Here is a 21,185-nt window from a genome sequence, read left to right on the forward strand (position 1 = left end):
GCAGGCCAGGCTGGGCCCGTGGGGCAGGGCCAAGCGTACGAGGTGCCACAGGGCTGAGCGCCGGGCCCTGCCCGCGGGGCACGGCCACAGGCACCGCCACAGGCTGTGGGCAGAGGGGCTGGGGAGCTGCCGGCGGGGGCTAGCTGGCCGCCCGGGTATGGGCCAGCAGGGTGCCCAGGTGGCCAAGAAGGCCAGCAGCATCCGGGCTTGTAGCAGAAACAGTGTGGCCAGCAGGACCGGGGCGGTGACCGGCCCCCTGTGCTCGGCCCAGGTGAGGCCGCACCTCGAATCCTGGGTTCAGGTTTGGCCCCTCACTGCAAGAAGGACGTTGGGGGCTGGAGTGGGGGACTGGGCACCAGTCTGATGGGGAGCGGAGGGGGGGTTCAACCTGGAGAGGAGGGGGCTCGGGGGGGGACCCCTCACTCTACAGCTCCCAGAGAGGAGGCTGGGGACAGGTGGGGTCAGTCTCCTCTCCCAAGAAGTGACAGGACAAGTGGAAACAGCCGCATGTTGCACCAGGGGAGGTTTCATGTTCATCACCCTCCAGTTATCAGTATTGCCTGCAATTTGTCACACATTTATTTTATAGAATTCCTAAATCTTACAACATAATCTGCAGAAAAGTTGCTTTAAACGCAAAGCAATCTTTTGGTAATTATACAGATACCCAACTAGGTAGCTGCCCTAACAGAAATAAATGGGGAAAAAAACACCCAGAAAAACTGGTGCACAGCACAAAATGTAACACTTGAGAGGTTCTGAGAAAAGCAGAAAAAAAGCTACAGGCACCCAGGTGAATTTTCAGAAATCCTAAAGATGACTGGCAGTGGGATTGCAGGAAGAGGATCTCAAACAGGGCCAACTTTGCATGCTAATGCAGGTATTTTTAATTGCCCCATGGAAAGAAGAGGCAAAGAAGCAGGGAGATTTGGGGAAAATAGTGCAGGTGCACAGCTAAGCCAACAGTTTATGCCAGAGCTTAAAACTACAAACAACACTTAGAGGAAGAACAGCTTGGTGACAGGAATATCCATCTTGACACCCTCTAAGCTGCATTCAAGTTTCTTCTCCATGATCCATCCCACCCTTCACACTTTCACAGAAAACAAACAGAGCTCACAGTGTGAAAGACTGCAGGTCAACACCCAGGAATTAATCTTTAAGCGCCAAGCTACTGCCTGTTATGAATAAATAGCAGAAACAAAAAAAAAGGCCCTTACCTCCCTGGAATCTTGGGCAGTGTTACTGTGCCATCTCCATTCTCCATTTTAGCAATTACTGAAACGCAGTCATCTCTATCTTGATCCCTATAAGTTTATGCACTATAATACAATAAAAATATTATCATTATAAAATGTATTCTATTAAATACTGCACAAAGACATTTTAGCCGGTTTTGCCCAACAGCAGTGGAAAGAAAACACTTCAATGCGTTCATAAGCAAATTTATTTAGCTTTCTTATAATATATATAAGTATACCCACAAGTTATTACAAAAGTGTCCAAACACAAGTTCTAGCACAGTACAGTAAAAAGTGGTATTCTAGGAGGAATATCTGAGATCTACAGTATCTTGGCTTCAAGAGGAAATATTTCCATTAGACATTGTAGGCAGAAGAGGACACATTTCCTCCATGGCCTGTCCAGTTAGTATGGATAAATACACCTGGCTTTGATAATAATTCATATGTATGTGCACCGAAGTAATCACGCTGAGCCTAGAATAAAAACAGACACACAAAATAGACACATGAATATCACAGTCATACGAGTACTAGAAGTTGCACCTACTGATACTTGACTATAGGAATTCTAGAAGTAAGATCCGACTCCGATATTATAACATTCAAACTTATTTTCTCATTATTAGCAAAACCACTGCAATTAAACACTTACTAATATCTAGTAATCTCAAAACCAAGTATTATTTCTGCTAGGTAGTAATCTCAAAACCAAGTATTATTTCTGCTAGGTAGTAATCTCAAAACCAAGTATTATTTCTGCTAGGTAGTAATCTCAAAACCAAGTATTATTTCTGCTAGGTAGTAATCTCAAAAACAAGTATACATCCAAAGGTTCAAAGATACCTACTTCTTTATAAACTGTTTTGATTCAAAGATATCTTACCCTTGGTTTACAGATGGAGTAGTAACACTGTCATACCCATATCTCTGATGTTCTTTATCCAGGTATCTCATAGTATTTTATTGCTGTGAGTTTCAGGTTTAATAGAATTATGTTAGGCAGTCTATGCCTTTATCTTTACAGTGTTGGAGTGATTAGGACATATTGCCATTAGGGCCTTTAGACCAGTATTTAAGTAACAACATGATGGTATTTCAGTAGGCAGAAGACTGGCTACACTATTTCAGGCACCTACCTGAAGCAGGTTAGCTGGTAATATTTCATGCCTGTATCCATCATAAAAAGAAAGTGCTGTAGTGAAGCAGGGCATAGGGATACCAATCTGTATTCCAGTACTGATCACATGTCGCCAAGAGTCCTGGAAGAAAGGAAAGGGAGTGGGGGGGAAACACAGAGAAGAAAGAAAGAAACTAATCAGTGCTTGCTCAGAGGTATGGGCAGGCATATGAACTATTCTAGTCTAACAGGACGTGCTATTTCACGTTATATGAAATCTATTGACCAAGTCTGAGCAAATGCAGCAGTAGATTCCTGATTTTACATAAATGAGGTCGATCCAAAAAAATGGCAAGTAAGATAGAGTTAACAAACAGGACATTAAGCGCGCAAACATATACTTCACGTGCAGTCAAACCACAGCCTCGAGCAAGGATGCTATTCTTTCATATAAACATAATCAGTGCATCCCAAAAACATGAACACAGTGGGGAACATGCTGAGGAAACACTGAGGCACTTTTAGGACCCCTAATCAAGCACAGTACAAAGCTCGCCAAAGGGCATAGCAGGTCAGCACAACACTTCAAAGACATGTGGGTAATCCCCGTTTCAACTGTACATCTGATTTAGTAACCTGCATGGAATACTCAGCTTCAGTTAAAAGAATTATTAATGATGAAACTACTTCTTTGTTGGTCAGATAATGTGATTTTAGTTCTGCCTGTCAACTCCATCCAAAAATCAGGACACTGTTTGAACAGACCTAGGTCAAACAAACAGCAGGTCTGGAACACTTACTTTGGTGCTCCTGCAAACAGTGGTAATAGAACAGAGCTTTGCACTCTGTACAGCTTAAGTCCAAATGCACAGTAGGCACAAGATGCAGGGCAGTGATGAGAACGTTCACAGAGGCTAGACATTTTTTCCTCATGTCACAATTCTTCTGAATGGCTAGATCTCTGCCTAAGGCTCTTCCGTAATACTAAAATGGAAACCTCCTAACAGCAGCTTGGCTAGCATCGGAGAGAAGAACCACGACACAACAAGGACTCTGTGTTTGTTTGTATTATCTTTAGGTCAACAGTACAAATATACCTTGCAACATTACATGAGATCTCAGTTCATCACTTGATGTATCTGGATGCTGATTTATAAGGCAGCGCTTCAGTGCTGCAACCCCCTTTTTTTCCTTCATTTAGAACTACCGTTCTCCAACTTGCTGATGAAACGGAGGCAAGAAGCATTTTTTCAAGAACAGGATGCTAACCCTGGTGTCTGGCAGAATTCTAGTTTGGACCTCAGCATAGCCTGCCTCATCACAGTAACTTTCTTGTTCAATTTCAGCCAACTCCAACTATGCAGTCTTACAGGATCAGGATGGGAAAAAACCCGATATGTTCTACTAAAGAAGGGTACCTTGAAGCCATAGATGATGAATTCCTGCACCCATACCTTATATGCGTACAGATATACATACACAATCCCAAAGAGCTTAAAGATTGTTTAGAAATCTTTTAGATTAAGGATGCTGTATAAATCAGTTTCAAGGGTGTTCTCTGCCTTTTCATTTTTCAGTCTAAATAGACCTGTAAAGGTAACTCCTAAGAAAGCAGCTGAGTAAGTCCAGACTGTAAACTATTGCTTTTATGTTCTCCCTTCCTTGGAAACTCACCTGGCAGTTTTCAACAGCTGTCTTAAAGAAATCATCCAACAGCAAATTCTGGAGCTCAGGGTTTCGATCAAAAGCATCTTTGATTTTTCCCAGGAACACACTAGGCAGAACACATGTAAACCAGGAATAAAATTTCAAAGCTTCCAACAAAGGCCCAGAACAAAAAACTTACAGTGCCAAAATTTGATTCAGCCAGACTCACATTCCAAACATTGAGAAAAATGCAAACAAAACAAAGACCAAAGAAAATCTGCAGTAGCTAAGCCACCAGAAAATTGGCTTCATCTGGTGACCTTTAGTGCTGTCTACAGAAACAGCATCTCAGTATCTTAACAGCAGATTGACTCCATAAATTTTCCAAGAGAGACTCTAGACCTGTCAGTCTAGAACTGCATAAACTAAATTGCCTGCTTTTCTCCCCTCCGCACCTAAGTTACCTCATTATCTTAATTACCTTCTGATGATGCAGCCTCCCCTCCACATCAGTGCAATGCCACCATAATTCAGTGTCCAGCCAAATTCTTTGGCTGCTTGTCTCAGCAGCATGAAGCCTTGAGCATATGAGATAATCTTGGAAGCATACAGGGCCTAGAAAAAACAAATTCACATTCCCAGTGAAGTCCTACAAAGCTGAATGAGAAACTTCAGTGTCTGCATGCTCTGTTTAGTCCACATCTCATCAGGGATGAATACAGTAGGCACATCTCTGCTATTTGAGAACCAAAATATCCTTTCTAATTTTTGGAAAGTCTGGTCTCAACAGAAAGAGTTCAAGAGCTATTACCCCCACTACAGAGTGTTGAGGAGCGAAAAAGTAAGCTCCTCTGCATGAATTCTGACCTCCTGCACCCCAGCTAGTTGTCGCTGCCCACTGTGCCTTTGACTTTAATTCCTTCTTTGGTCAGGAAAGGAACTGGTCGCACTATGCTCGTGGACATCACTAGACAATGCACAATGGGACAGCCGAACCACTTGTCATGAAGTGTAAACACAGATGCTCTTCGCCAGGGTTTCACCATCCAAAACCTGCTTTGATACACAGCTTGAATAGAGCACCCTGGCAAGCAGAGTGACTCACCTTGCGTATGTCCTCCAGAAAGGCCTTCTTGTTCCCACTGAATTGGGTCATTTTAGGCCCATCCAGCAGCTTACTGGCCTGTACTCTCTCGTCCTTGAGGGAAGACAGGCACCGTGCAAACACAGCTTCACCTTTAAGTATGGCAGGAAAGGGGAGATAATTAGAAAGTTCAGCATCGCTGTAAAGGCCCGAGATACTTGTCCTCAAGCACTCAATGAGCACGTCACTGAATGATGAACCACATACATAGCGAAACAGAGTCACACAGGAAGAGAGGTGTGCAAATGAATTATTTTAACAGCATTACTGAGGGACCAAACTGCCTGTCAGCATAACCAGTGGGTAAATATTGACTAATACAGCTTTCAAACAATGAAGAAAACAAGCCACAAGTCATCCACATGAAAGTTTATCTTTGGGAAACTTCAACAGCCCTTAGTTTTAAGAATTTACTTTAAAATCTCCTCTGATCTACAAAAAGACAGACAGCGCTGCATGACAGTCTAGGGACAGGCAAGGTTGAAGACTTCACTCAGTACTGTATCATGTTTTGAAGATAAAAAGCTGCTGCATAAATGCCAAGTGACATTAACTAAACGTGCTTTGAAATACACACATGCAAAATAAGAGCAATTAAAATCAAGAATAAATTCAGCAGGTTAACTTATAAGAGGAAATAAGTTTTACAAATCTGGTAGGCCTGTAACACTGGTATTCAGAAGCCCATAATGAAGTTTTATAACATCACTGAGCAGGTTACTAAATGTCATTTGCCAGGGCTAGGGTGTTAGCCAAGTAGCTCCTGAAGAGAAATCCCTTGATCTGGCTCAGTCAATTCCTAATCATGGTGGTTTAAGCTGTACTTACTTGCAATTGAAGACAGTATTGTTAATGGTAAAAAAAAAAAAACCAAAACCAAATCAACGCCACACTCAAACAAAACAGTTTCCAGGGTCTGATGGAAGGTAAGTAATCACGTTTATTATAGTCTTCATACTGAACTTTTCTTCCACCTTTTAAGTGAGTCATGAATTACCAAAAAAAACCCCCACACCCCTCAAAACAAACTAACCAAAACCAAGATGAATGAGTAATGTTTTCACAAGATCCTGAATCTTCCCTGCAGTTCGATTAATAGATTGTTATCAAAATCAGAACTGCCTCCTCTCCATTTCTGCAAAAACTTCCTTCTGCACCGGGGAAGAGAAGTGGGGGGGGGGGGGGGGGGGGGAAATGAGGAAAAAGGAGGAGCAGCGTGACTTGCTTTTACAAGCAGAAGTCTGCAAGTCATGCTTCTGCAGTAAAACCACACGCACAGCAACTGCCCTATGAACAGCCAAGTTTGCACAAGGGCTATTGCACATACTTCCTTATTAACACATCATTACCTAACACCACTCCCCTGGCACTGCAGAGGCCTAATTAGGGAGGGTTTCCTCCACCCTTAATCTTCGCAAGAACCCCAAACGGGAGAATATTAACAGCACAAGCGAGAAACACACTCTCAAGCCTAGAACTGAAAGACTATAGCTGTAGTAGAACATTAAAACCATTTACAAAACCTGTTTTGTAAAAATACATTGTTGAAATGCAGCTATATTTCTCTGATAGCTGTCACTGCAGTTACTCTTTCACCCTACTGAATACAGTTTTTCTTATCTTCTATTACAACACGACTCAACCAGCCAAGGCAAAGGAAATAGAGGTAGAGAAAGCATGAAAATTAAAGCCAATTTGAGAGCAAAGAACCTGTTGAGTCACCTTACTTACTCGGTGGGAAAGTCTACATTGGACCTGTGGTAAGAGAGCACTCTAAATGCGTTGCAGATGTATTACAACTCCTATGTCACACTTCCATTCAAAAGCCAGGCTAGATAAAAGGGTAAGCACCCAGACCGTTAGGTCTGTAGGTGAGCTGGTAAATTCTCACACGTTAGGGATACAATTCAAAGCAATTACAAAATACATGTCCATCACCTTAGTTTGGTTTTGGGTCAGCAGCCTTATTAGCCACAAAACAAAAGCCAGCAGTAGTCCGGAGTGCATGAAGAAACACCACAATTAACTGTTGTATTGGAAAAACAGCAACCATCATCCTAGGGTGGTGGTCTGCTGCTAGCCTCAAAAAAAAAAAAAAAATCTGTCTGTGCTCCTCAACCCATAATACAGTCCAACCCTCGTGTTTCTGTTTAGTCACACCAATGCTGGGGCTAGCCAAGTTATAACAAAACACCGAAATAGAAGACTTAGATACCTGAAAAATAATCCTTATGCCTTCAGAGAAGTCTAAGTACTTATCAAGCAATGGTCAAGCAACAAGGTTTTCAGAGTGTCCTGCCCCAACTTTTTTCTTTTTTTTTTAATATTTCTAAGACTATGATGTGATTTGGAGTAGCAGATAAGGTGGAGTATTACTGAGAGGAGCTGACATTAATTTCATCAATCTAGTGTGACACTTCTAGCACTGCACTTACATTCACCTGTCACCGAGTCATCACCAGCACTATGAAGATACCACGGACGAAGGCATGATAACACTACTGCCAACATTTGAGAAACAAAGTAAAAACCAAGCCCAGCAAGAAAAACAGTAACGGCTCTCATGGGCAGAAAGACTGCAATGGCTACACCTAGAAAAGCCTCTTCGAGCCAAGCCCTAGCGTGGGCTTATTTCTGAGATTATCCGTTACCGTGCTCCTTACTGTGATGTGGTACATGCCAGCAGGAAAGACGAGGCCAGATCAAGGAACCAGTTACCTATGAGTGTGACGGGGACCCCATATTCCAGGGCAGAAATGGCTGTCCACTTTCCTGTGCCTTTTTGTCCCGCGCTGTCCTTGATCTTTGGGAGGAGGTATTTTCCATCGCTGTCTTTGAATTTGAGGATATTGGCTGTGATTTCGATCAGGAAAGAGTCTAACTCTGTTTTATTCCATTCCTGAAATACCTGGAAAAGGAGAAAAAAGCATATATATATATATATATATACACACACATATATGTACACACACTGATTTACTATGTATCTCAACCGATTTACTGATGTATGTGTACACAGACATACATATATATATATACATACAAAAAGGGGGTCATACTATCTCAGTTACTGGTTATTGGCACCCTGTCACATCTACCAACAATTTCAGCGCTGCTGGAAGGCCATTGTGCAGGAGCCCTGCACTGGAAGGAGCACAGCTCAGAGTCGGAGCCGAGAGCACCCATCTCCAAGCAGGAAGGCAGAGGCATAGCCCGTCCTGCTGCCTATCATCACAGGCACTGAAGGCTGGAAACAGAACTGCCATTTCAAGACACATCATACTTATTTGACTTGCTTCAACAAGGACTTTGCAAGATTTGCCAGCTTGATTATAACATTCGATGTTTTACTAGCTTTTTTCAGGCAAGATCATTCACTTCTCTCTACAAGAAGCTGCTCCCTGGGGAGAAACCAGCCATAGAATGGGAGATTTTAGACAACATTCAGGTGTACATGCTTGCTGCTCCCCGCCTCATTTAAAGCTCAGGAATATCGTGCTCTGCCCTTGGTAGAAGGCACATCAGAAAATTTAACTTCATGACGTACAAGCAGCTTTACCTTCAACCTCATGATGTACAAACAGCCCAGCTGCCTCCTTCAATGGCAGACACAGCCACTTGGCTCAGGAAGGCAAGACACCAAAAATGACAGATCACCTTTGACATCTCCTCATGCTCCATGCCCACCACATCTTTCATCAGGTGATAGGCCTCACAGATCAGCTGCATGTCTCCATATTCAATCCCATTGTGCACCATCTTCACAAAGTGTCCAGCACCTTCATCTCCTACCTGTCAGGAAATATCAAAAAATGGCATTGGCAACAGCACTGCCACCACTTCCAGTGTTTAATACCTGCCTATAGCTTCCTCCTGCCTAAAAAAAACCCATTACTAGCTGAAAACACTGTGGCTCACAGTTCCATTTAGCTCCCCCAGCACATGATCCAGCCAAAGAGCTTTTCCCTTCTGTTGTATGGGCTAAGTTACCAGAGATGGCAGATTTGAAGCGAATGCAGCCAGACAGAAAATCAACCCACTGTCGCTGGCCTTATTAAGGACAAACGTGCATGAGTTTCATCAACCAAACTATCTTAGCCTGGATCTAACCACAAGTTAAGGTCAGTATCAGATTAATATTTACCCAGTCACAACAAGGTTCCCCAGATCCCACTTTAGCAGCAATGCTTTGAAATATGGTCTTGATGTGGGGCCTGTGGGGAGAAATAATACGCCTCAGCAGATAGGCAGAGGTCACAAACACCACACGAAAAAAAGAAAAAACAACAAAAAAAATCCACCAGTATGATTCATCCTTCTGTAACCTGCCAAAAAGCAGTTCGGTGTGAGGGAATCCTGGTAGGTTGATAACCTACCACACAGCGATGTCAAATAAAATGTATGCTCTTCCCAGAACAAGACACTGTTCGCAAGAAATGAGGACAACCCAATGTCACACTTGCAACACTGTGCAACAAGCTTAATATACCTAAAGGAACCCAAATTTCTCTATTTTATTCTCTATATTCTCTATTTTAGAAATGGAGAAATAGAGAGGCAGGTTATGATACAGGCTCATACTCATTAAAGGATTAGTGGTGGAATTGGAACAAAATCCCATTCTGTTCTATAGCCGCAAGAAAAATCCAGGGTGATCTGGTGGAATAGAGGGAAGGAGGAAAGAAACTCCACAAATGCAAGTGAGGATACAGTTATCTGCATTACTGCAGGAAGCAGGAGCTTTTGTCATTGCCAGGCTCCTCAAGCGTACTGAATTGCTTAGCCAACAGGACAGCGTTACAGAATGTCGAGTTTGGAGCAGCACTGGGAAAGGAGCATGGGTGGCACACGGGCCGCAGGTGCTGTGAAAAGGGCGGGGGACAAAGTTCAGGTAAGGGTGGCAAATAGAAGCTGTCTTTACTGAGCTGCTTATGGCAAAAAAATTATCAGACAGCAGATTACTGTGATGTTGTTTCTGGCTTTGCGCTGTCAAATTTGACCAGGCAGATGTTCACAGGGAGGAAGTTTAATATGAACATTGATAGACAGACCTTTACAGTAACATGAGTGCAGAAGAGCACAGCAGCATGGCAGAAACTTGAAAAAAAATCATGTATTTAATAGCCAGTACAAACACATACTGAGGGCTCTTTTTATGGTGTCTATCACTGCAGGGATATTTGCTGCTGCCTGTTTCATGGTTAACAGCTTTCCAAGTGCATAGGGCCTCAAAAGAAAAATCATAATCAATAAACAGTACTTGTTTAAAATTTAAGCAAACTTCCTTTCTCCCCTGGCACACATTTCTCCCTTCAGATCTGTGCAGGTCCTACTTTCACCTGTGAATTTCTGGAAGAAAAACGTGCCTTTGTTTTGCCTGCTATGGAAGCTCAGCACTGCCCCATGGGCCCAACTAGGTTGAGAAATCTTGAGCCTTGAGGAAGTGAAATGGCAACATATCTTATTCTCTCCACACCCACGTCCTCCTCCTCCCCTCCTTCGGCTCTCAACGTGAACAGAAGATGCTTGTTACAGATCATATCGAAGAATATTCTAGCTCATGCTTACCAGGCTTCTTTAGCTCCTCCTGGCATGAGTGAAGGACCGTATCTGGCACCCTCCTCTCCACCACTAACACCACTTCCAACAAATAAGATGCCCTTTTCCCGTAGCTCCTTACAACGTCTCTGGAACAAAAAGCAGAGCAGCATTATTTAATTTCTTTTAATGCCAGAGCCCTACAAAGGTTAGAAATTTAGAGCTAAAATTAGGTTTCAGTGCTGCTCTGGACATGCTAGAAGAGACAACCTTAGAGGAAGTTTGTACATGCACCAAAGTGAACATTAGGAAACGTGCAGTTGCTTTGACATGGGTCCCTGCAAAACAGACATGCTGAGAAAACAAAGTCCTTGGAAGCACCGAATAGAAAAGAGCAGCACTGAGGCTGGAAAAGGCTCGGAATTAAGTATCAGGTGATACATGCTGTGTGCAAAGATGTGGGGGAGGCAGATTAGGCCCGAGGTGGAGTTGCCGAGTTCATTGCAGAGTGAAGGTGCAAGCATGAACAACTGTAAGAGCAACTAATTCCCTCTGAGTGGGAGAGGAGCACAGGCTGAGATCCTTAAGGGAAGCTGCAAGCTCCCCAAGTATTAATCCTTATTTAATACCTGTTTTTTACTCTGGCATGGCCAACTCACTCATCCAAAATCAGGATGCCAAAGCAGAAAGACTAATATCGGCACCCCTTCCAAGATTCAGAAGTACCAATCTGAAAGCAGTATTTTCACAGAACCATCCCAGATACGCTAACGGAACTCCTTTAACTTCTATAGGTCAGCCCTATTGCAAGCTTTTTTTGTTGCGGGTTTGTTTGTTTGTTTTTTTAAACAGATAATTACTCTGCTGTTCTCGTTACTGAGACAGCCAAACCAGCAGTTCTGTCTTACAGGCTTTTCCTGTGGTCATGTAGGATTGGGATAAAACAACAACTCCACAAATATCTTCAGATTTTCAAATCTCCCTGAAAGCACCTTAAGATTGTAACAGGAAATTGTCTAAAGACCATCACTCTTTAAAAGATCTCAATAAAAATATTCTTTGATGATTCGAGCAACTTCTATAAAAATATACTTACATAACAGTCCTTAACTACTGTAACAATTGCATTTTAATAGGCTGCATGATCTGGTTTTGTAGAGATCCTTCCCCAAGCAGGGGGGAGATGGCATCTTATCAGCTGACTATTCTGATGATCAGAGGAGACAGAATCATGTGTATTTCATTCATCCACTTCAGGCAGAAAACAGACTTACCGTGGTATCTCTGTACTCGGAATTCCCACCATCAATTATGATGTCTCCAGTCTCCAACAACGGCACCTGCAAAAAAATAAACTGGCAGTTTGATTTTATCCATGCATTCCAAACCTCATTAGTGATGAATAATTGAGATCTTCTAAACATAACTTCTCCAAAAAGACAAAAGGAATCACAGATAGAATATTTGCCTCACCAATTTATTGATGAAGTCATCCACTGCACTGCCAGCCTTCACCAGCAAGATAACGCGACGGGGCTTCTTTAAGTGGGAGACCATCTCTTCCAGGCTGTGAGCACCAATCACTTTGGTTCCCTTGGCTTCACTGGCCAGAAAGTCATCCACTTTGGAAACTGTCCTGTTAAAAGCACAAACCTGGGGGAGCAAAAAACCCACGTTAACAAAAGCTGCCGACAGAGCAGTTACTTTAGCTTGGAGTAGAAATTAAGTAAGGTTCAACGCTACGTGCTCTCCCACTTCCACCTTCCCTACAGACACAAAGCTGGGATGAACCTGCAGCATGTCCCTGCACGTGCCTTGGGAACCTGCGGGTCGTGGCCAAGCCCTAAGCAAACTTCAGGGAAAAACCCTACGTAACTAACAGGCCAGGCGGCCGGCTGAGCGCGGCACGCACCGCGGGGCTGCTCTGGGAGCGGGACAAGGGGCAGCCTCGGTTGTGACTGAAAGGAGAAGCGATACCCGTTAGACCGATACTCATTAGACCGTCACAAGGGAAAGGAAACCCCCAAACCCCGTAAAGTGCTTGGCTCCAGCCCCAGGCGCTAGTGGCTCCTGAACACCGTCCTGCCCTTACCACGAAGCCATGGTCGTTCATGTTCAGGATCAGGTTCTGGCCCATCACGGCCAGTCCGATCAGAGCGATGTCAGCCCTGCAAGGCGGGAGAGAAGCGAGCGGTGAGCGGCTGCGGCGGCTCCGTGCTGGGGCAGCCCACCCCTCCGCGGGGCTGGGCAGGGCGCTCCGCCGGCTGCCCGCGCCCCGGGGCGGCCCCGCACGCACAGCCGCGCCCCGGCTCAGCGGCAGCTGGCCCAGCCGCCCGGCACCGGGAGGCGAGTGCGCACGATACCCGGCCCGGGCGCCGCCAGCGCGTCCCTGGTGGACCCAGCTCAGCCACGGCCCCACCGCCGCGGCGCGGGCTGCCCGGCACCGGGACGTGCCGCCGAGGGCTGCCGTGCGAGGGCCGCGCCGCGCCCCGCCGCGGGTGCCGGGCAGGGCGAACTCCCCGCTGCCGGGCCCGGCCGCCGCGCGCCCCCCCCCCCCGCGGGCCCACCGCCTTCCCCCGCCGCGGGCCGCCCGCGCAGCGCAGCTGGGCCCCGCGCCCCCCGCCCGCCCCCGGCGCTCACTGGGCCATGGCGGCGCTGGCGGCGGCGGAGCTCGGCCTGCAGCGCGCGCCGGATAGCCCCTCAGCCGCGCGGCCGGGGCGCGCCCATTGGCTGTTCCGGCAGGCTCCGCCCCCCGCCCATGGGCCGATGGCGGGAGCGCCCCGCCCCCTTAAAGTGGCCGCGCTCGGCGCGAGCCCGGAGAACGGCGGCCGGCAGCGGCCCCTTCCTCCGCCCTGCCTCGGTCAGCGGGTCGGCGCCGCCAGGCCAGCTGTGGACGCGGCCCGGGGGCGCCAGGCCCCCGTCCGTCTTCGGGGCATCCTAGAATGCGGCCGGAGGAAAACTTAGGAAGCTCGCGTCAGCGTCGAGACTAAATGAGGCTCCAGAGAAGCTGGCTCGCTTCATGCCGCCGCTCCTCGACAGTCGGTCCACCATCGCGACAGGCCAACGCCTGGGCGCGTTGTCCCCGCTCAGGGCACGCTGCGAGCACGCGGCCGCCGAGCCCCGGGGCGTGGGGCAGGGGCTGCAGGAAGGTGACCGCAGCCGGGCAGCGCCTCGCGGCAGCGCCAGCCGGGGGGCAGGGGCCACCCGGGGCAGTCGTTACCCAGGTGCGACCGGAAAACTGTCGGGGACGGGCGACAGCAGCCAGAAGCCGGCAGGGCACCCGCGGCCGCTTCCCCCGTAAGACCAGATGTCGCCAGCAGCCTGACAAACGTCTGCCATGGCGCAGCGCTTCGGGGGCAGGAGCCGTGTCGGACAGCAAGCAGCGGCCCCCGCCCGCGGGGCCGGGATGCTTTGGGAAGGCCCCGACCGGCTTCCCCCCCGTGACTGGTAACACTACAAAGCTCTGCCTGCAGACGGGGAGGAGGCGCAGGGACTCCCTGGCACACCCTTCTCCACAGAGCTGGTGCCTCACACTCCGCAGTTACCTGCCGTGGTTTGATTTCACACGCTTCCTCTCATTTTTAACAGCCACACCCAGATAAGCGAGTGTCTAATGGCAGCTCTACGACAACTTATTTTATCTTTCCATCAAAAGAATCTTTTGAAAGCACCCAGAAACTACTTCTAAATGCTGTGTAACATAAAGGGAAAAGGGTGAGGAAGGAGAGGGAGGGCAGAAGGGCCTCTCATCTTCCTCAAGAACAGCTGAGGCAAATTTCACAAAAGAGTAAGCTTATTCAGGACAGGTATGGAAAACAAGTGATCATTATAAGGTCCCAGTAATTAAATCATAATAAAAGGAGTACATGTTGTATCTGCTAATGCACTGGTTGGGTTGTACCTTTATTGTTTCACCTCGTTCACTAACAATTCAGTGGTGCAAGGTTACCATACACAGTTAGATACCTGCATTGCACACCTAAGGCTATACAGCAAATGGATCAGAATTAGTACAAATACATGAACTATATTTACATTTTGTATACTCAAGCTCCAAATATCGGATATATTTACAAAATAAAATAAGAAAACGAAAACCTGAAATTAATGTACAGTGTTGCTGATACACTCCTTTGCTGGGATGAAGTCAGTTTGCAAAGAGATTTGTTCAAGAAGGCCACTTATACAGCATATACCTTGTATACTTAGTGTACAGACAGATTGAACAGGGAGATGGGGACCGCAATTAAAAAAGTATGTATTTCAGTGCAACAGCATGTCTAACGTCCCAATTCAAGAACCTTAATCAACTACACGTGAAGTAAGAACAAGCGGAGTGGAAAATTAAGAACTGATCCTGGGAAGTGCTGATCTTTTGAGACTCCCTCTGCCTCTAGTCCCTGGTTTCAAGGCGAGCCAGAGGTACTGGGTGCTGCTCAGGATCAGGCCATTAACATGGCAACATGAAGAACCGAAGACCTGGGAGCTCCGTACCCTCGGTTTTCTGAATACACAGCTGAGCCCGGCAATTTAAAACCTGTTCCAAATAACATTGGACACATCCATCTGGTTAGTGTTGGACTAGTTTTGATTTCAAATACTTAGAACGCATAAATGGCCTTCTGAACAAAAAAGTCAATCCTGTTCTTGAACAGCTGATGTTTTTAAACAAGGAAGCACAAAATTAATACATTCCTGCTACATACAGTACAGTTCAGACCACACATTGGGGTTAACAACTACAATGGAGAGATGCAATGCATACATGTCAGAGACCCACTTAACGTACATTCCGCCAACCGTTCCAGAGCAGCACCGTTATCCTTCCTCCAGCAGCAGGGTAACAGCTGCATCTCCAACAAAAACACCCACCACGGTATAAACTAACACAAACTAAGGCTGCGCGAGAGTACCAGGAAGATGCGTATGCATAGGCAGTATTAGTTGACTGTATAGTACCAATGGGTGTTATACCAAAGCTAATCCTCTTATCTAATGTGCAATTAATTACAGATGTATAAATATACAATACATTACATAAAAATAAATCCCTGTAAATTAGATAACAAGCAGCAAAAAGTAAAGTCTTTGCTTTGAAATACCTTTTTGCTAATCAGTAATAAGGACTATAATATAATAAGGACCGACCAAAAAAAAAAAAAAACCAAACCCCACCCTTTCTTAGTCTGGAAATAACATTCCCTTCCCTTCTGCATCCCAGAATACAGGAATCTTCTTTAAAAAGGTACTTAAAGTGCATTTCTAAAATACAGTATAGGAAGTTTAGTTTAGTTTTAAAATATCCAGGAACCTCCAAGACCAACAACATAATTTTCAACGGACAAAAAACATCATTTGCTCCTTCCTTTCAGTGAGGAACATAAAAACCCAAGCTATGGCACAGCTTCGCACTGACTCTCTCCAAGGAATGCCTGTCAAATTTACTACCAGTGCTTGTGCTCGGCGGGCTGGCAGGCCCACAGCACTGTGCCTCGTCTCCAGCGGCCGCGTCCCCAGAGCTGTCTGACTCCAGGACTGCACACACACGCAGCGAGTAACCAGGAGCGGGTTTTTCAATGTCAAGAGGAGGCAGCTTATCACATTTTCCCCTGCTTGCTTTCTGTTGCTAAAAAGAGATTTCTAACATGTTGGGCTAGATCAAAAAAAAGCTTTACAGTGACTGGAAATCCACTTGGTTATCCTTTTAAAGAAACCTTGAATTTATTTCAGTCCAGTTTTAAGCAGGGAAACCGATGTCTCAAAGTAGGCTTCAGTAATTGGTGAAAAACTGTAACTGTGTGCCCTTGTGCCAGACCTGCAAACAGTAACATGCCCATTTGAACTCCACACAACAGCAACCTGTTTTGTCACAGATTATGCAGCTTTAAGAGATACTGATGCTTGAAAACAGGATTTTGCTCTTCTGACGATCTGTTATCCACCTAGACACCAAATCATCAGAAGCTGCTCGGAGTCTTTAGATAGAAGAGCAACATTTACGCAACACGGCTGTAACACTTCCAGCTCTGAATAAAATAAGCATCTGTCTCTTCCTACTTTTAAAGGAAGATCCCTTAATCATGTTTTTATGCAATGCCTATATCCCCTTAGTCAATTTTCTGGCTTATCCAAAGCAAAGACTTAGCAAACTAGTTTTCTTCTAGTTAAAAAAAGAAAAAGATAAAAATTAAAATGCTCTCAGTGTGTTACAAAATGCCTCCACCTAAATTGCTACGTCTCCTCAAACTGGTTCCACTTTCATTACAAACAGTGGTGATGGCAGCAACAACTTAGTGCTTGAAATAGGTAATTCTTGAGATCAGCTTAACTCCAGCTTGAGGAGCCCTCCTGCAGCACTAGCAGTCTTACTTATCCGCACACTGGAAGTGCATTATCATCCATTGCATAACAAAAGGAACATTACCACTGTATTAAGTCACACACAATTAAACACGACAAAACCAGAAAGAAGAAAAAAAAAACAAAACACCAAAAGAACATCGCCATTACGCTCCCGGGTCCCCAGGATGCTCCCTCACTTTGGATTCCAGTTCTGAAATAAACCAGAGGACCACAGGAGATCGCATGAGCAAGTGCTTTAGCTTCAGTACTATTGCAAAATATATAAAGGTATGTCCTAGCAAGTGTCAGACTCCATCTCCCTGCTCCTTCACCAACTGTGCTTTTAGGAGGCCTCATTATGCATTGCACTTTGGAGAACAAAAACCCCATAAAGCTAAAAAACTGCTCAGCTGATGCCAGTCCCACGCGCGCTTTTGGCCACAGAATTTCCAATGTGTGACGTGACCTGCTGATGGAGCCAAATCAAACTGACTCTCTTGAGCTGGAGTGTGCCCAGATGTGGGACCGTCACAGCGGAGCGAAGCCCTTGTACCTCTCCCTTGAGGCGGAACGCAGGCTAACACCCCCGCGTGCTCCCCAGGCCCACAGCCAGCCCTCTCGGTGCCCAAGGCAAGGCAACAAACCGCAGCACAGCAGCCCGAAGCACAGCCAAAGGAAAAAGAACCACCACCCCCTCCCCAGCCTCCCTGAACCTAACCAAGGGAGAGGAGCTCACTGCTCAGAACAAAAATTCATCCTGCTTTCCCTTCGCAGGGCAAGGACCAAAACTTCAGCCACAAGGAGAACTACACCGGAGGTCAAGAACCAACACCACCCAGCTCATCTCCAAGCCGCCAACTATTCCACCCCACCAACCAGGACCAGAGTCCACTTGATACATCCTCCAGGAAGGATTAATTCTGAACTTAAAACTAACTGGGGGGTTTTAGCTGATGAAAATTGTAGCAGAGAAATCAGGAAACATTCAAAAGTTATTCCAGAAGAAGTGAAAACGTCCTGCTGTTCCCTGGAGAACACTGCAAGTGCAAGGCCTGGGGAGTGTTCTGCAGACAGAGGATGCTTTCCCCACCAACAGATGGGGTGTCACCGGCGTGCTGCAGAGCGGGGGTGGACACACGAAGGTAGAGCAGCCTATCCTGACGTACCGATGACAGCTGTCAGTCTCTTCCACTAGAGGCGAGAACTGCGCCCATAGGAGCTGGGGGTCAGGACTAAAAGCGGAATGAGGAGACGCTGCCCTCCTGCGCTGATCTCCCGAAGGAGCTCTGGGGAACGGCCACACTTCTGTTTCCCTGTAATGACACTCTCCATCTGCCAAACACAAGGCTGAGCATCTAGAACTTCAGGGACTGTACCTAACATTTCAGCGATGTGGTTTATGTTTCCTCACATCAGCACGAGTTCCGTCTCCCCAGCTCAGTTCAGAGGTGGAGCAGGGAGTGTCAGTGCTTCGGGAAAGAGTTAAAGCCAAGCACTGTGCACCCGCAACCCCACAGCAAGCGTTTTAAGACAGATTATTCCAGCCAGCCGTTCTCAGTTTGGTCCCTACCTTTTTCCAGCTCATGCCTTAGCCTGTTGGACCCTGCAAACTCAAAAACTTGCACCAAGTCCAAAACTCAGTCTGCCCAGATAGATTTGTCCAATATCAGCTTTCCACAGAGTTTAAATTAGAGGCTGGATCCAGAAAGCCTGAGGAGCTATTGCAGTTCCTGTCTGGGTAATGTCTACATAGGAGAAGTTATCTTTCCCTGGCATTAGAACTTTGCCCTGAGGGAACCAACGACTACTGCCAAGTCACAAATCGAATGAAAAACCTGCAGCAGTCTAGACAGACAACAATGGACAGTGGGACAGACACCAAAAGGTCAGTTGAAATGGGAAAACAATTGTTATAAGAAAAAAAAAAAACCCACACTTTTTTTTTCTTCTTTTTAGTCGTGCATAATCACTCGGGCGTTTTTTGATTTTTTTTTTTTTCTTTCTTTTTGTCTGGCCACATGCTACTAGTACGATTCTCAGTACAAGTGAAAAGAAACAAGGTAGGGTTAGAATGCCTAGAAAATGTGCTGAAGGAGTTGGGAAGGTAGGGGATGTTAAGCCACAGGATTACATACAAGAGAAACTGTCAAGAATCACAAAGAGAAAATGAGAGGTAACACTTAGTCTATCAGAAGGTGAGTGAGGAGAACAGATGAGAACATTACATGGACTCAGTACTTCAGCTGGCCCGTGCGTCTTCGAGCCAGTTTTGACCTGTGCAAGAGAGAAGTAGAAAAATATTTGTTGAATTCAGGAAGTTTATTTTTCTTCCCTCCCCACAGTTTGTCCACTTTTTTTTTTTTTAAATCCTTTCATATAGTCCTAGTTTACTCCATATGCTTAGAAAGGAAAATGTATCAAGGGCTGAAATGAGAAAGACTTCTCACTCTCCTGCTGTGCTCCTTTAAAGGAAGATGGGATCTTTTAAGGACTGCATTGTGACAATATTATTTGATGCTCTATAGTAATAGCTTAGCTTTTAATTTATTTTTTTTTTTATTGAAAGGAAGAGCTACCGTAGCATAGTAAGACAGAGTAGAAGACAGTAGTAGAGTAGGAAGATAGCAAGTAGGGGATGTCTGTGACCTGTGTTAAAGGGAAGGCTTCTAGAGAAGTTTGAAGAAGGGAAGGAAATGAGAACTTCTACTCCAGCTCACCATCAACACAATGAAAAGGCAGTCCAGACCCGTCTGCACAGAGGTAGCAAGAAGCTTTATAAGTTTGTAAAACAGCAATACAAGAAAACCATTTTGCAGCCTCCAAAGGTAGTGCTACATGAAGCATACCACACATGTTCAAACTGGATACGTTTGTTAAGAACGTCACAAGCCAGTGCAACAGGCGCTGCATGCCCTGAAATATGGGGCTTGTTCAATTTTCTATTTTTTCTTGTTGTGCGCCCTTGTCCCTCCTTCATTTCACCTGTCTTGTCAAATTCTTCGAACAAGATTAAATTCTGTGACAAACTATCGCACTACCTTTATGCTTTGCACATTGCCCACCCATGATCTGTCTCTCACCGTATTGTGCCAGCAAGAAGTGGATTGAAGGCATATAACCAGTCATTCATGTCTTTGTCGTTGATGGCCTGCAGCAGGACCCCACGATGCTTCGTGCATACACCAAACGTGTTGGGTGTCTGGAACATGAAGGACAATTTAAAATGCTGAAGCCTCCAAGCACAGATGCTGATGCACACTCCCTCCGTGAGGAAGAATTTGCTGCGTCACATTCCTAAAAACCACCAGACCTAAGGTCTTTCATTTAAGCTCCACTGCTCATTTCCAGGATAACATTAGACAGTCAAAAGGGACGTCTTTTACAAAATACAGTTTTAACTCAGAAGTGTGGACTTTAACCAGTAAAGTTAACCTGGTTCCTTGCAGGATGTTTGTGTATGTTGGGTTTGTTGTTTGTGTAAAAAAAAAAAAAAAACCCCACAAAACAAAACACACAACCCCAAAACACCACACAAAAAGGAAACTGCAAAAACCAAACACACAGGGTGGTGGTACCCACACATGCTCACTAAAGCAAACATGCAGCGTCACAGCAGTCTCAGTCTCTTGTACAGCTGCATCCAAAACATAAGAAACCCTGAACAAACTGGCGACCTTGTGGGCGGAGCCATCAGATGCCAGCCATCCTCCAAGACAAAGACATCTCTGACCAGAGATGATGCACAGGATGGTATGGGTGCACTACTACCTGCAGTGATCCTGTTCTGTGGGTAAATAAACAACAGATCTCAGACTGACCTTTACCATTGCCTGTTGATCCTCGCTGTATTCCACCTGAGCTGTGGATAAGTTTATGAGTCCTCTTTCTACAGGATCTTTGTCACTGTTGTAAATAAAAACATAGGGACGGCGAACCACCACAAAGTGCTTGGCCCAGGAGCTGGAAAGTGGCTCCTTGAAATGGAGGTATCCTTTCTTTGAGACCACAGAGCTGGAAAACAAACCAAAACAAACCCACAAATAAACAGGAATACACTGTCCCCTAAATAAGGCACCCAGGTATCCGTATTAGCTGCAAAACACTGCATAAGATTCTTGGTCCATAGCGTGTTTTGTGCGTAACAGTATTATGA

The 21,185-nt window shown here is 45.6% G+C and overlaps 2 protein-coding genes across 20 annotated transcripts in view; both read right to left on the reverse strand.

Moving 5' to 3' along the window:
• Positions 1 to 1,429: 1,429 nt before the first annotated feature.
• PGD (phosphogluconate dehydrogenase) lies at positions 1,430 to 13,459 on the reverse strand. The gene is made up of 13 exons (XM_056330699.1): positions 13,331 to 13,459; positions 12,783 to 12,858; positions 12,164 to 12,343; positions 11,965 to 12,030; positions 10,721 to 10,839; positions 9,297 to 9,366; positions 8,810 to 8,944; positions 7,871 to 8,060; positions 5,114 to 5,244; positions 4,490 to 4,623; positions 4,036 to 4,135; positions 2,381 to 2,503; positions 1,430 to 1,718 (listed from the first exon to the last, which is right to left on the reverse strand). The coding sequence occupies exons 1-13, from the start codon at positions 13,336 to 13,338 to the stop codon at positions 1,599 to 1,601; spliced, it is 1,452 nt and encodes a 483-aa protein (XP_056186674.1). The 5' UTR covers positions 13,339 to 13,459; the 3' UTR covers positions 1,430 to 1,598.
• Positions 13,460 to 14,559: 1,100 nt separating this feature from the next.
• Positions 14,560 to 21,185, reverse strand: part of KIF1B (kinesin family member 1B) — a 96,855-nt gene continuing 90,229 nt past the window's right edge. For all 19 annotated transcript variants that reach the window (XM_056330692.1, XM_056330690.1, XM_056330682.1 and 16 more), the window contains 3 exons: positions 20,851 to 21,043; positions 20,113 to 20,231; positions 14,560 to 19,306 (listed from right to left, as the gene is read on the reverse strand). In XM_056330692.1, the coding sequence (XP_056186667.1) occupies positions 19,264 to 19,306; positions 20,113 to 20,231; positions 20,851 to 21,043 (355 nt within the window). In that variant the 3' untranslated portion in view covers positions 14,560 to 19,263. The remainder of the gene's footprint in view (positions 19,307 to 20,112; positions 20,232 to 20,850; positions 21,044 to 21,185) is intronic.

Source organism: Falco biarmicus, chromosome 3 (assembly GCF_023638135.1).
Source record: "Falco biarmicus isolate bFalBia1 chromosome 3, bFalBia1.pri, whole genome shotgun sequence".
Lineage (NCBI taxonomy): Eukaryota > Metazoa > Chordata > Aves > Falconiformes > Falconidae > Falco > Falco biarmicus.

Coding starts and splice junctions, on each gene's coding strand:
- PGD (XM_056330699.1), bottom strand. Junction 12,031..12,163: donor ATGACTTCATCAATAAATTG/GTGAGGCAAATA, acceptor ATTTTTTTGCAG/GTGCCGTTGTTGGAGACTGG. Junction 8,061..8,809: donor AGCATGAGGAGATGTCAAAG/GTGATCTGTCAT, acceptor CTCCTTTTCCAG/GTATTTCAGGAATGGAATAA.